This window comes from Capsicum annuum, chromosome 4, assembly GCF_002878395.1.
Source record: "Capsicum annuum cultivar UCD-10X-F1 chromosome 4, UCD10Xv1.1, whole genome shotgun sequence".
NCBI classification, from domain to species: Eukaryota; Viridiplantae; Streptophyta; class Magnoliopsida; order Solanales; family Solanaceae; genus Capsicum; species Capsicum annuum.
The window spans coordinates 77,467,266-77,482,793 of NC_061114.1; the positions used below are offsets into that span (position 1 = coordinate 77,467,266).

Sequence of the window (15,528 nt, forward strand, 5' to 3'; positions counted from 1 at the left end):
GTTGCAATACAGAACTTTCATGACCAAGAAGTGTTTGAGAAAGCTTTAATGCCACTTTTGTGGCACTCATACCTAAGGAGGTTGGTGCTGTGGAACTACAAGATTTCAGGCCTGCCAGCTTGATTGGTAGTGTATACAAGATTATAGCCAAGTTGGTAGCTGAGAGACTAAAGAAGGTGATCCATAGCCTTGTTGATGGACACCAAATGACTTTTATATGGGGAAGACGGATCATGGATGCAATATTCACAGCAAATGAGTGTGAGGAGGCTAGACAAAGAAGTAAAGTACCTGGAGTCCTATGCAAACTGGATATCCAGAAAGCATATGACCACCTAAATTGGGCATACTTATTGGGAATGCTACGGAAGATGGGCTTTGTCAATAGATGGATCCGATATTGCATCAGTACAGTGAAGTTCTCAATTTGGTTACAAAGTTCACCGGTAGGTTTCTTCTCCTCTTAAAGGGGCTTTAGACAGGGGGACCCACTATCATCTTTTTAGTCATATTAGCAATGGAAGGGATGAATGATATGCCCCAGAAGTAGAAGTAAGGGTTGGACAAGGAATTTTGAGGTAAATGCCGAGGCTGACAACAACATGGAATTATCTCACCTACAATATGCATATGACACTTTGATCTTCTGTGATGCTGATGTGGAGCTGCTGAGGGTTTTGAGGATTATCTTCATCATTTTTGAGTCATTTAAAGGCTTCATATTAATTGGTAATGAGCTACATATATACAGTTAACACAATCAAGGAGATTCAGGTGCTAGGTGACATCCTGGGAGGGAAAGTGGGAGAACTACCTAAAATGTACTTGGGTATGCCCTTGGGAGCAAAAAGCAAATCTATGATAATATGGAGTGGTGTGATAAGAGAAGTGTGAAAAGGAGTTGACAAACTGGAAGATGCAATACTTTACCTACGGAAAGGAGGTTGACTCTTACTAATAGTGTGTTAGATGCTCTACCGACATATATGATATCAGTATATATCTCAGCCGCTGCTAGTAAGGGTGTTCACGGTTGGGATAAAAACCGATCCAAACCAAAAAAACGATCGATTTTTGTTTGATTTAGTTTGTTTATTTTTAGATTTTTAAAAACCAATAATATTTGGTTTGGTTTGGTTTTGGTTTTGTACAAAAAAACAAGAAATAACCAAACCGACAAGCGATATATATATTTTTTTATAATTATATATACATAATATATTATTTTTTTGTGAATAATTTTAAGTATCTTATATTTGTTTTCAGCAAAATTTATTTATAATTTAAATATCTTGTATTAGATGTATGACATGTTACTGTTTTATGTGGTAATCTCAGGATTTATTTTTCTTTTTGAATGAATTGTTGTCTTTTTTTTCCTTTTGAATAAATCCCTTATTGTATTTTGGTGTATGGTTAATAAACCGATCAACTGAAACAAACCGAACCCAAACAGATAACAACCAAACCAATAAACATATATTATATTTGATTTGGTTTGATTTTAATAATTTCAAAATTGATTATATTGATTTGGTTTTGGTTTTGACCAATAACCGACTCAAATCGACCCGTGAACACCCCTATCTGCTAGTGAGACGAAGAGAATTGACACTTCAAGAAATAATTTCTTCAGGCAAAGGAACAATGATGAAAAGAGTGCCATTTAGTCAAATCAGATATCATGATAAGAAGCAAGAAAGATAGAAGAATGCATATAAGGAATTTAAAGACTCAAGAACCGATGTTTGATGATGAAATGATTGCGGAGATATGATTCAGAAGAAGAACCTTTTTGGAAGAAAGTGATTAGTAAGAAATATGGGGAAGAGGATAGTTGGACTACAAATCCAGTAACCACTCCATATGGTTGCAGCATTTGGAGTGATTAGGAATCTTTGGCAAAAATGTGGAGCAAAACAAGACTTAAAGTGGTTAATGGTATGAAGATCTCTATCTGGAAAGATAAGTGGATTGGACAAGGTATACTACAACAATTATTCCCAAGACGTATACACACTAAGGCAACAACAGGAAGCAAGAATAGCTGAAGCTTAGTCTGAGGAAGGGTGGACTATTAGAACATTTCTAAATGACTGGGATCCCTGAACAGAAATAAAAATTGTTCCGACGGAACCTTCTCTTCTACCGTAGATTGGACATAGGAGAGGATAACAATGTTCTATCATACTCCAGCTCTATTTAAGGGGACATCTAAAAATGCAGATATTTTGGTATGGAAAGGAAACGCTCAAGGAACTTTTAAGGTGGCAGAGGCTTACAAGATTATGAGCAAACTAATAACCAAGCGGGTTGCTGGCCATGGAAAATGATCTGAAAAGTGAAGATTCCACAAGAAGTAAATTGTTTCTCCTGGCCGGTGGCTAATGAAGCAGTATTGACACAGAAAAAATTGAAAAGCAAGGGATTTAACTTATGTTCTAGATATTATTTGTGTGGGGAACAGGTAGAGACAACCAACCATATCTGTTTACACTGCAAATGGAACAACAAATCTGAAGAATTTTCATTAACCTGAGGGGGGTAAGGTACCCCTCAGGCACCCCGGAAAAACAACGGGGTTTCTTGACAGTTGGGGGAGAGAAGGGTATTTTTCCAATCAGACGGAGAGATGGAGGATTGCCCCATCATGTATTAGGTGGACTATACGGAAAGAGAGAAATCAGAGGTGCTTTGAGGGAAAGCAGTGCAACATTCAGAAGCTGAAAAAGAACTGCCTAGCTCTGTATTATTTTTGGTGTAAACAGGAATGTTTAGCACAAACAGAAGATATTTTTGATGTTTTAGATAATATGTAAGAAGTATCATAGGATCCTTCTATTTTCTATCTCCAACATTAGGGGACTATACAGTTTGACATAGCATACATGTTAATATACAAAATGTTATCAGTATCAAAAAATTTGTTGCGATAGTTCAACTTGCAAACCAACCCACAAAAATACTACGAGGCCCCTACTGACCTGTAAGAAAATTAACACTCAAATTCATAACAGTGTCAACATACCTGCAATGGTCATCTTTATTCTAGAGAATGTTAAGAGCATACTTCCACAGTAAAATAACAGTGTATGAAGTGGACTAGGCAACTCGAATCCCTAAAAAGTTCAGAAGCTACCAAGATTCTTGGCTTGGAAGAATGAAACTAGATGATTCACTTTAGCCGACCCCAACTCGAATCCCTAAAAAGTTCAGAATTTACCAAGATTCTTGGCTTGGAAGTATGGAACAATATGATTCAATTAAGCCAACCCCAACTGAGCACTACCCATGCTAATTATATCAACCTATATCACCAAGTAATACATAGAACCATAGCGGAGGCCAATGGAATAAAAATAGTCAGCTCAGTTACACCATTAATCATATGGAACTGCAAACCAGGCCCGGGATTTTTCCCCATAGCTTTCTTTCTTTATTCTTTATAACCTAATCTTTCTTCTTGTAGTTGAATATCTCTTTGATTCTGCTGATCCCTCTCAGTGAAATTTGACATGCTGCATTAAGTTACTTAAGGATGTACGCATGCAGTCCGGAAACACTTTGGGGTGAACACCCATCAGAACAAGTAGGGTTAATAGTTCAAATATTTAGGAAGAAAGATTCTTGAAACACTTTGGGGTGAACACCCATCAGAACAAGTAGGGTTAATAGTTCAAATATTTAGGAAGAAAGATTCTTTCTTATACCTTATCTGTCAACTCATGTAGCAATAATCTTTTTAAATTCTTGAATAATTGCGATAAATCTCGCAATGAACTTGATGATTGACCATTCCATAGTCTCAAATAACACAGGAAACCCAACAATGCTTTCCCCTCAAGATATCGAATAAACACGGAATGATTCAAGCAAGTAATTGATAGAATATAAGATCAAATATAAGTATCATTATACACTCATAGACATGAAAATAAAAACTGATTAGAGAAGCTGATAACAAACTAAATCATAGACGATATACTAAATTCAAATTTTGAGCCCCACGAAAAATAAACTTGCAGTTCAACAATGTCCACCTTGCTCAAAAGTGAAATTCCCTACAACTTGACATCAAATACTTTTATCACAAATAATACATAGAAGAAATCATGAGCAAGTTACTTATTAAATCAAGGAAGAAGAGTAATTAGCTCAGGTCTTAACCCATTCTACAATTTGATGCAACACGATTTAAGCCATTCTACACATAAGATTCTAAATCAGTCTTCTAGAGTCTAGACATGTGAAAACTTGTTAGCTCATAAGCAGAATTATGTTCTTACAGACATTAGCAGCATATATTAGATTACAAAAAACAAAGCACTCTCTTATTGCATATGAACCAGCTTGACTTCAATTGTAAAGCATACTTTTTGGATAGGACTAGATGCTTAGTCTCAATTCAAAGATCCTGTACAAAGCTTGGGGGCCAAGCTCAAATTGTAACTTTTTGCACATCAATGATCAGCGGATACAATGTTTAAATAATAATAAAAATGTTTCTTTTGTCTCGCTTTATGTGACACGATTCGGAGTACGAGGGTCTAAGTCAAACTATCTAATTTTCAGTGTGAATTCAAACATAGAATCTTCAAGTGTTTTGAAATAAAAGTTACATATTTAGGAGCTTCATAAATTGTAATACAAGTTATAATAGTTAACAATTCAAAAAATTTAAAGGGCATAAGAAAAAAATCTCAGTCCTAGAAAACTCCGTTGACTGTCTAACTCGTAATTGTGTCACATAAAGTGGGACAAAGGGAGTAATAAGTTTGAGCAACTCGAGAAGGAAAACCCTATAGAAACAGAAAGATAAACTGAAAAGTAAGCAAATTGACCTTGTCAACTTCTCCTCGGACAAGTTATGTCTTTTATTTCAGTTTTCTTCTATTAGTGTGGAGAAAAGATAAGTTTATTGTTTACAACTTTTTTGTTTGTACAGATCGTCAATTTAAGAAGCTGGCAAACAAAAGAAAACCTTTGGGAAATTACAACAGAAAATAAAAAATGAAAATGGCACTTGGCCTACCGTGTTCCTGCAAAATGCCGAGAACGTCTAGAAACCAGAGAAACACTGAAGTCTTTTCCAAATATTGATAGCCTAGTCTGCAGACATTAAGCAAAAACTAGATATCAGGTGCCTGAGCAATTTATCATCAACTGGTCTGCAGAACTCTAGTTGAAGGGACTTATTACAATAAATACGAAAATAGAAAATTAAAGGACAAGATACAACAACAATATACCAAGTGTAATCCCACAAGTGGTGTATGGGGAGGGTAGGATGTACACATTAACTTACCCCTACTTTTGTGAGGTAGAGAAGAAGTTTCCGATAGACCCTCAACTTAAAAGGAAGTTTTTGAAGCAGTATTGCAAGAAAAATATGACAGCAAAATAGCATGGTACAAAGCAAATGCAACAACTGATAGTAATACACATTGAAAAATAAGAAACTGTGCGACTACTAAATAATACTACTAATAAGATGAGGAGAAGGTTAGCCTTCTAGCTCTCCCAAATAAAGTGGGAATAGACTCTACTACTTACTAACCTTCTATCCTAATCAATGACCTCCAAATTTTTCTATCTAGGGTCATGTCCTGTAGAAAAACATAAAATTGGCAAAATATTTTAGGAACAATCGATGTTTTTCTCATTTAGTTTCAAGGGCAGACATGGCCTGTATTTATACAAATTCAGTACGCTGAATTGTGACCTAAGTAGACTCCTACAGTATCTTAACTTCTACAATGAGCATAGAGTTCTACAATATGCATGACTAATACATTGGTTTAAATACAAACTCTACAATAGCTATCCTATTCAAGGCAGACATATCTCTTACACTCCTGTTCTGGTTCAATCTCTTCAACACTTCACCCCCTCAAGCTAGTGAGGGATGTAATAACCACTCCTAGCTTGCTTCTAAATTATGCAAACATCTCCTTCGTCAGTGCCTTTGTGTGGATGTTAGCTAACTGATCCTTTGATCTCACAAACCTTGTGAAAAGCTATCGACTGGCAGCCTTTTCCCTAACAAAGTGATAGTCCATCTAAACATATTTTGTTCTGGCATGCATGACTGGATTAACTGTCATGTATAATGCACTCAAGTTGTCACAGAACAATGTAGGTACAGCCTTTCTATGTACTCCAATGTCTTTGAGGACGTATGTTATCCATGTCATTTCTTGAGGCTGGTGCCCTATATTCTGCTTCCGAACTGGACCTTGCCACTGTATGTTGTTTCTTGGATGTCCAAGATACACAATTTGCTCCAAGGTAGATGTTGTAGCCTGTAGTTGATCTTCTAGTCATAGGACATCCCCCCAATCTGCACCAAAGAAACCATATAGCCTAAATGGAAAGTGAGACAAGATCCTCAGACCAAACTGAGTTATGCCCTTCACACATCTAAGTATCCTCTTGATAGCTTGATAGTGTGTATTGTTGGGACTTTGCATAAATTGACTTACCTGAGTTATGTCTGGTCTTGTTAGTGTCAAGTATTTGTCAGTGTCAAGTATTGTAGACTGCCAACAATACTTCTGTATAATGAAGCATCCATTGGGTCACCTTCAGCTTCCTGCAAGCCATGCTTTTGTGCCAGTGGTGTGCTTAACGATTTAGCAAGGGCCATGCTGGTTTTGGAGAGTAGTTTTGCTCCATACTTACTCTGACTTAGATAAATGCCTCCACTAAAGTAAGTGACCTCAATTCCTAGAAAGAAGTGCAAGGAGCCAAGATCCTTCATAGCAAATTCTTTTCCTAACTCACCAATAATTTCTGAAATTAGTATAGTATGACTTCCAGTGATAATTATGTCGTCAACATATAAGAGCAGTAGAATTACTCTTTTACAGTGTAGTACAAAAGGTGAGGAGTGCCTTGCTGCACTTGAATCCAAGGTGAAGTAGATGTAAGCTAAACTTCTCAAACCAAGCTCTAGGAGCCTGTTTAAGGCCATACAATGCTTTCTTTAGTATACACACCTTGCCAGGATATCTAGAATCCTTAAAACCTGGTGGTTGAGTCATATACATCTCCTCTTGGAGATGTCCATGCAAGAATGCATTCTTTACATCTAGTTGCATGATACACCAGTGACGGCTAACGGCTAATGACAACTGAAAGAACTATTCTTATAGTAGTGGCCTTCACAACTGGACTGAAGATTTCTTCAAAGTCTACTACTTCAAGTTGTGAGTATTCCTTGTCAACTAGTCTCGCCTTATGCCTTTCTATGGATCCATCTGCCTTCAGTTTGATTTTGAACACCCATCTAGAACCAACTATGTTCATGCCAATTACCTTAGGCACCAATGTCCAAGTATTGTTTTGGTGAAGTGCATCAACCTCCTCCTCCATAGGCCATAGCTGCAAACCACTTTGGAGAGTTGAGTGCTTCACTCACTGCTTGTGGTTCCTGCACTGTAGATTTCTTAGCTGCAATAAAAGAAATATGACTGGCATGGATTTTGATTTTAGCCTTGTCACCATGTGATAAGTCTGCACATTTGATGTCTCAGTGGCAGGTACTTCTACAGTCAGAGTGAGTTCCTCTTGATTGTCACTAGTGTTGAACCGTTGTGGTGGATCTACTTCAAGGTGAATATCCTCTGGGTCATGCACTGACAGAGCATTTGCTAAAACTTCCCTTAGATCCTGCAAACCGAGGCTCACTAGAAGTCTCACCAGAAGTGTCAACTGCAGTAATGTGATCATCTTTGATAGGAATAGACTGATCAGTTGGCTGCGGTGCTACACTTGACAATACTTCCCTTGAACATATTGGTGGTGTAGTATTCAACACTTCCTCGAAACATATTGGTGGTCCAGTACTTGACAGCACTTCCCCTGAAGTAGAGTGAACCTCAATTGAGTTTGAGGCATCTTGCTAGAGAAAAACTCAGAAAAGGTAGCAAGGTGAGTGTAAGCATGCAAACCAACTAGTGGCTCATTTGTTTGAACATAAAGCAGTGTATGTTCATCAAATATCACATGTCTTGAGACAAACACTCTTCTGGTAGAGGGGTGATAGCACCTATAACCTTTATGAAGGCTACTGCATCCAATGAACACACATGGATAGGTCTTTGGAGAAAATTTAGTATTGCCTTTCAAATAAGGAAAACACCTTGCATGCATCCAAATACTTTGAGACTGTTATAGTCTGGATGGAATGGAGTTTCCATTTTCAACACTGATGAGGGCATTCTGTTGATTAAGAAAGCTGTTGTCAAGAAGGCTTCAACCCACAGAAATTGTGGCAACTTTGCATGAAATAGTGAAGTCAAACCTGTTTCCACAATGTACCTGTGCTTGTGCTTTTTTTCAGAGACCCCCCACTTTGTACAGGTGTATGAGGACATGAGATATGTCTAACAATTCCACAATTGTCAAGATGCTTAACAAAGTCAATATTATTAAATTCACCTCCTCCATCACATTGGAAAATCTTAATGGTTTTTGTGAATTGTTTCTCAACCATCTTTTGAGAATTAACAAATACTTCATAAAATTCAGATTTCCTCTTTAGTGGATATAACCATGTGGATCTTGTACGATCATCAACAAATATTACGTAGTATCTCATGTGTTGAAATGACTCAACAGGTGTCGGACCCCAAAGATCATAAAGAATTTTAAGCAAAGGCTCTTTTTCAATTTTATTTCTCAATTCAAAGGGAAGTTTACATCTTTTTCCTAACTGACAGCCAACACATACAACACATACAGTAGGAACTTTATTCCAGTACTTGACATCTGTTAGAATATGAGTAGGAATAGGAATAGCATATAAAATCCTACTTGGAAAAGGATTGGAATGTAGTGTCTTATTAGAAAAAGGATTGGAATGTATTATCTATAAATAGGGTCTCAATGTAATAATGTAGTTACAACAATTCAATAATATTTTTCTCTTATATTTCTCACATGGTATCAAAGCTTCCACGATCTTGATAAAGAATCAAAGAGTTTCCGCTGCCGGCGGGCGCCTATAATCCATATATGCCACCCGTCTGGCCAATGATTATGTTAGCAAAAGTTGGGTCACTAACTCACTGTGTATCTTTCTAGTGACTATTTTCTCATATCTTTGCGTAGCACCATGCATCTGTCCGGTGACTACTTTTTCATATCTGTTTTTCTTAGCACCGTACTTCTTTTCGGTGACTATTTTCTCATATCTGATTTGCGTAGCACCATGCATCTTTTCGAACTACTGTCTCATATCTAAGTTGCATAGCACCATGCATCTTTCTGGAGACTCCTCAGATTTAATTTACAGAGTTCCGTACGTCTTTTCGATGACTCCTCAGATCTTTTTCAATAGGGTCGTGCCATCATTCCGACCCTGCCTATATAATTTCTGTTTTCCAGTAGGATCGTGTCGTCATTCTAACCCTACTCATATAATTTCTATTTCTCAATAGGGTCGTGCCATCATTCCGACCCTACACATATTTCTCGTTTTCAGTAGGGTCGTGTCATCATTCCGACCCTACCCATATACTTTTTTTTTTCCAGATTGTAGTCACTTTACAGCCATCAAATCTAATAATACAACGTGTGAGCATGTTTCGGCTAAGTTTCCGGTGACTTTCATGTTCAAGATCTACTCGTCTCTTGATTTCGAGATAACCCGTATATTTTATACTAGTTTTCAGCAATTTTCCAGCGACACATCGACTTTACGGCAATATTTACTACTTTTCAGATCATTCTTTCAGTTTGTTCCGTTTCAATTGAGGTCTCCTAGACGTCCAAAGCGGTCCTTATCAGTTTTCTTACAGATATCTTCACCAAGTCCCTCACCGATTCTCATATTAGTTACATCCATAACAAGCTTGGTACATATGTCTTCTATGCACCAGTTCGAGGGGGAGTGTTAAAATATGAGTAGGAATAGGAATAGCATATAAAATCCTACTTAAAAAAGGACTGTAGTGTAGTGTCCTATTAGGAAAAAGATTGGAATGTATTGTCTATAAATAGGGCCTCAATGTAAAAATTAAAACTGACGTTTATTTACCAAAAAATAAAAAATAAGTATAATTTTTAAACAAAGTAGGTTTACTGACCGACACTTGTATACACGTGTTTTTATTTTTCATTAAAAGGTATATCCGTGGTTAGTATTATTAATATTATTAAATGTTATTAACACCACAAACAAATCACTTTGAAAAGAAAAAAAAAACCATCACTATTAACGCTGACGACAACGGACGACTGACCATAGACGACTGCACGATGTTTTCCGGCGATGGCGACGATGATTTTCAGCGACAGCGACGGCTATCGATAACACCGTCTTTAATCTGTTTCTTTCTCTTGCTTACAGAATATGCCTTCCAAAGGGGCTAGCGAAAGGTGAATCGGTAATCAGTCTGCACCTCAGCCCGTTTAGGCAGATCCCCTGGACAAACATGTTTCCCATGCAGAATTCAAGACTGCATTAACTACTCTAGCCAATTTAGTCACAACTCAGAATGAACGGCCAGCTATAATTCCGGCTAACCCAGTGACCAATTCAGCTGCCGCCAGGATTCAGGACTTTACCCGAATGAACCCTCCCCTATACGCTGGTTCTAAGTCTGAAGAGGATCCACAGGAGTTCCTCGATCAAGTTCATAAAGTCACAGATATCATGGGAGTGACTTCCAGTTAGAGTGTCGAGTTACCCATCAGCTACAAGATGTAACCCATACGTGGTTTAAACAGTGGAAGGTAGACAGGGGTACAGATGCAAGGCCTATAAATTTATTATTCAGTTTGGTCAACGTCTCCGAAATCGTTTGACCGAATCGAAGACAGCGGAAGCACCCGTCCCCGCCCCAGTCTCGTGTCGAGACGGGTTCGGTGGCAAAACAGCCGAGTCCGAGCAACATAGTCCAAGTATATTGTATGGATATACAAAAAGATAAAACATGCTAATTTGGCCTTCAAAAAGGACAAACTTATGTGCTCTCCAACAAGAAATAGCAGCAAGATTGCATAAGAAAATCATGAAAAGCCCGATGTAGCAACAAGCAGGAAGAAGCTTAGAGTGGAGCTATTTTAAGCTTGAGCACTGAATCAAAAGTGTTTGTAACCAGAGGTATCAGTATGGTTATTTTAAGCTTGAGAAATTAAATCCAATATACTTGTAACTAGAGGAATCAGCAGATAAAAACAACATACGTAATGAAAAAGTAAATCTTAATGTTTTCCCTCGGGCTTCGGTCTAGTGGTGCGAGTTCAATAGATGATGTGTGATTAGGAGCATGTGATGAGTTGAACCTTGCCTCAGACAAAAGCTTAGTATTTAAGCAAAGAAGGTAGAGAAGTAGCCCATTATCTGCCGAATTCTAAACCATGCACCACCAGCCCTCGAGGATTTTCTCAGTTATCAAAAAATGTAATGGAAAAGTAAGCAAACACCTGCTTAAAGTGCCCATGAACTAAAGCAATTGTCCACATTGTGTTCTTGCATCTTGATCGAATTGTATGTGTTAGATAACTATTCCAGACAAAAAGATTGTCATATGGCATCCCATCCTCACCAGTAGACAAGACATTCTTCTGCAAGCTTCGCATTATAGGATACGTATAACTGTAGAAAAAATCTTTTGTCAAGTCAACACTAGACAAAAGCTTCTTGTACCTGCAATTTTTGAAAACTTAAGTCAACCAAGAAACAGCCTAAGGGCCAAATTTTGATCATTAAATCAAATAGAGGGCTCAAAACTTGAGAAAATAAACACATAAACAAAATTCTAGTGAAGTGAAAATAAATCCACACAAAGCAATGATGATTTCTACAGAATACAGTACCGGATACGAAAGTAGACACCTTAAAACCCTAAACTAGGAACAGGATCCAAATAGAAATATGAAGATTTTAAAAAGGAAGCAGGAGAAATATGACCAGTGAATTACTTTCTCCGAACAAGCTTATATGATACTCTGTCTATCTTTTACAGTCCAAAAGAAAATTTTATTTTCGGATTACTAGTATGTATAAATAGACAAACAGTACAACGTACTGAAACCAAATTAACAACTGAGATTCTAAGGAAATAGAATTCTCTATCAAAAATAGAACCTAGAACATCAACTATATCAACAGAATCCTCTGAATAAATCTGTTCACACAAAAAACAAAAAGGCAGAAAACAATTCCATTTGATCTTGTGCACCGAGTTATTCAGATCCTCAAAACACCTGGAATTCCTTTCTTTCCCGATTGTCCACCAAATGCTAGCAAGGACAATTCTCCATCTACTCGTCTTCCACCTGGACTCCTGCTTCCTCCCCTCCATGTAAAACTTCAGTTATCTTTCCGGGCATTATCCAAGAAATGCCTTTTAAGGCTAATGAAAAAGTCTCCAAAGCTGAACTGTAATTTTGCAGTGTAGAAATATGGAAGTAACCAATTGTAGATTTTTTTTCGGGTAAACTTGAGGTTATGCAACGTCAGATGATATAGGGGTAAATTTGGTGTTGTGCACAGTATAAAGTGCATGGGTTCATATTTTTTGACATTTTTGTGTAGGATGAGCGATGTAATGATATGGATACTATGATGGACTTCAGAGACCTCCTTAAAGAGCAGGGTCCTTTTTGTACATATTTGCACCTTCTTGGCACAATATAGAGAATAAAATTATCACAATTGAAACTCAAATAGAAATGTTGCGGCTGGATTTGAAAATGGCCAGTAAATCATATCCAAGAAACGAACAGCACCTTAATGCAACCCCTCCGAATATACTTAAAAAAGTTTCAACATTTACTATTAAGACATTAAAAGAAAGGAGAAAGGAAATTGTAGCACTAGCTCAAAAGACATATAAACAGTATGCAACTAAAGCTTCTTATTCCAAAAATTCAACTAAATAAGAGACTTGCTTACTACCTTAACTCAGTTTTCGAATGAGCAACATCAGTTTGGACCGAGACATGAGGTATTGCAATAATTTGGCTCTCGTCTATACTATATATTGCATGACCACACATACATCCAATTTGGCGCCTTTTTTTCACCAATACAAGATAATGTGACTCCAAAAATTTAATGCAACCTAACAAATCCATCAGTTAGCCCAAAATTAGTAGTAGAAACTATAACAGGCAAAGGAGTTCATACAAAAGACTAACCAGCAATGCCATAAACTTTAGCCACAAAATTCAAGCCCCCCGTAGCTCTATTTCCTTCAGCAATCCGTTGAAGTAAACTTTTTACTTCCTCAGGGGGATACACAACTGGGTCTTCACTTATGTTAAGATCTGAAGGCTCCATTCTATCAATCTTTAGCACTCTAAAGAACTGTTTATTCCTATCACTGCCTATTAGATAAAACCTCTGCAAAACCAAAAATCCAATCAATCAAAAAAAAAAAACGAATTGGGTTCTTTAACAATAACAATAACAATAACAATAAGACAGAGAAGTGGAAACGTACAGCACGTGTTTCGTAGAGGCGAAACTTTTCGAGGGAATAGGAAAGAGGATTGAATTCAGATGGATCATTAGAGGGGTGGATTTTTTGGGGTAGCTTTGATGAATTTAACTTCATACTCTCGGGTTTCGCCATTGAAAAGATGTAGAACCAATGGAACCAGAGTTCGATTTCTTCACAACTTAAACGGTTTTGGTCTTCGGATCATCAACTTCTTGGAAGGAGTGATTATAGCTCTTTCTACCCATTTCATGTTTCCTAGGTCATTTCATCTTCTTTCCCCTTTCCTTGTGTATTGTTTTCCTTTTTACATAATTTACCCCTTAAAAATATTAAAGATAAAATACTCAAAATTGTGAAACTCGGATTGGTTGTTAAATGATTTTTTCAAGTGTTTTTACTAATTAAATAGACTATATTTTTTTTTTTTTAGAAAAGTGAGTCATATTTTAGATAGATGATTTTTTTAAGTATTGTTTTTTAATTAAATAGACTATATTTTTTTTTAGAAAAGTGAGTCATATTTTAGATAAAGTTATTATCTATCCGATTGATATATAGACAGATCGATTGTTGAGGCGACAGATTGATTGACGATCCGACCTATATACGGACAGATCGATTATCAATTTGATTTATATATGGACAGATCGATTAGCTATTCGATTTATACATGGACAGATCGATTATCAATCTGATAGGTGAGAAAATAAAAGTAGGTCATTTTGCTAATTAAAAAATTGAGGAGGTTTAATAGCCAAATTTTCAACTTGAAGAGGCTTAATAGTCAAATTTTCTCGTGAAACTCGAGTTATTTTTTCCATGAATAGTTACCATATTTAGAAATTGTCTCCAAATCACTTAATTATTTTTATTTTTTAAAAAAGTTACTTAACGCTTTAAAAATATTTTTTTTCTCCTAGTTGACATGTCATATCACTAAATTTTATTTTATTGATTAATGATAACCCTATTTATCTCTTTAAATCTATTTATTCAAACTAATGTCTCATAAAGTACAAGAAAAATATAAATAACATGAAAACTTGTTTGAAAATTATATAAAAGAATTTTTAGGTAATCTATTTCTTATAAAAAAAATTACCAAAAAATCAATGGCAAACTTATGATCTTTTTTGTTGCCAACAAAATACAATGAAATTTTTTAATATGTATTTGTATCTGAAAATTTTAATTTGGACGTAGATTACTTGCAAATCTTTATGATAGATGATTTTTGATAAATATATAGTGAAAAGATCAAAAAAAAATCTTGCATATTTTTCACAAGTAATTGCTCATAGATAAAGAAAGTAAATGCGTAAGGTAAGACATAAAAATATAAAAAAAAAAAAATAGTATTATTTTTAATTTAGTTTCTTGACTTCTCTTTTGTGACCATTATATTTATATTTTATTTTATTATACAATTAAATGCCAATTTATTCTTGAACTTCATTCTAAATCCACAAAAAGCAAATAATAATTGATTAATATTTTAAAAATTCATTTGTATTAGTACTGAAGAAGGGATCAATTTGTTAATATTTCTTAAAACATATAATCTGTTTCAAGACTAAATAATTTTTCTTTCCTTCAAAAGGATGGACGTTATTCTTTTATTATCATATAAATAAAAAACTTAATATCTAAAATATAAAATCTGTTGTTTTTATTTCTTTTACATTTTATGAATCTTTAGTATATAAAATAAATGACGGAAAAAAATTAAATGAGTACCAATTTGTATAAGTACTTGAGTTTTAAAAATATTATTAAGTGGAGAAATAAATAAGTAAATAAAACAAACTTTGAAGAGTACATGTCAAATAAAATAATCGAAGTTTTTTATATAATTAAATTAATCTTCAATGATTAATATATATCATTGTGATACTCTACTCTAATGGGTATCACCAAGTGCGTACACTAGGGACACTTAGTTGTTTTATACCTAGAACCTCATCCATCCAAATGCTACCTAGAGTCCAGCATAGTCATACAAACTTCCATGCTCTAACCCATCCAATGACTTACCCCCAATCCACCAGTTCAACCTGAACCCCCGGCCTAT

General features: G+C 35.8%; 1 protein-coding gene across 2 annotated transcripts in view; it reads right to left on the minus strand.

The window, feature by feature from the left end:
* The window catches only part of LOC107867848 (phosphatidylinositol-3-phosphatase SAC1), a 34,287-nt gene extending 20,515 nt beyond the window's left edge, over positions 1-13,772 (minus strand). Inside the window, exons 1-5 of one of the 2 annotated variants that reach the window (XM_047411871.1) lie at positions 13,458-13,770; positions 13,153-13,357; positions 12,911-13,076; positions 11,434-11,656; positions 5,033-5,109 (exon numbers count right to left, since the gene is read on the minus strand). In XM_047411871.1, the coding sequence (XP_047267827.1) occupies positions 5,033-5,109; positions 11,434-11,656; positions 12,911-13,076; positions 13,153-13,357; positions 13,458-13,589 (803 nt within the window). In that variant the 5' untranslated portion in view covers positions 13,590-13,770. Of the gene's footprint in view, positions 1-5,032; positions 5,110-11,433; positions 11,657-12,910; positions 13,077-13,152; positions 13,358-13,457 lie in introns of both variants that reach the window. The other variant, XM_047411872.1, reaches the window with a different exon arrangement.
* Positions 13,773-15,528: the final 1,756 nt, after the last annotated feature.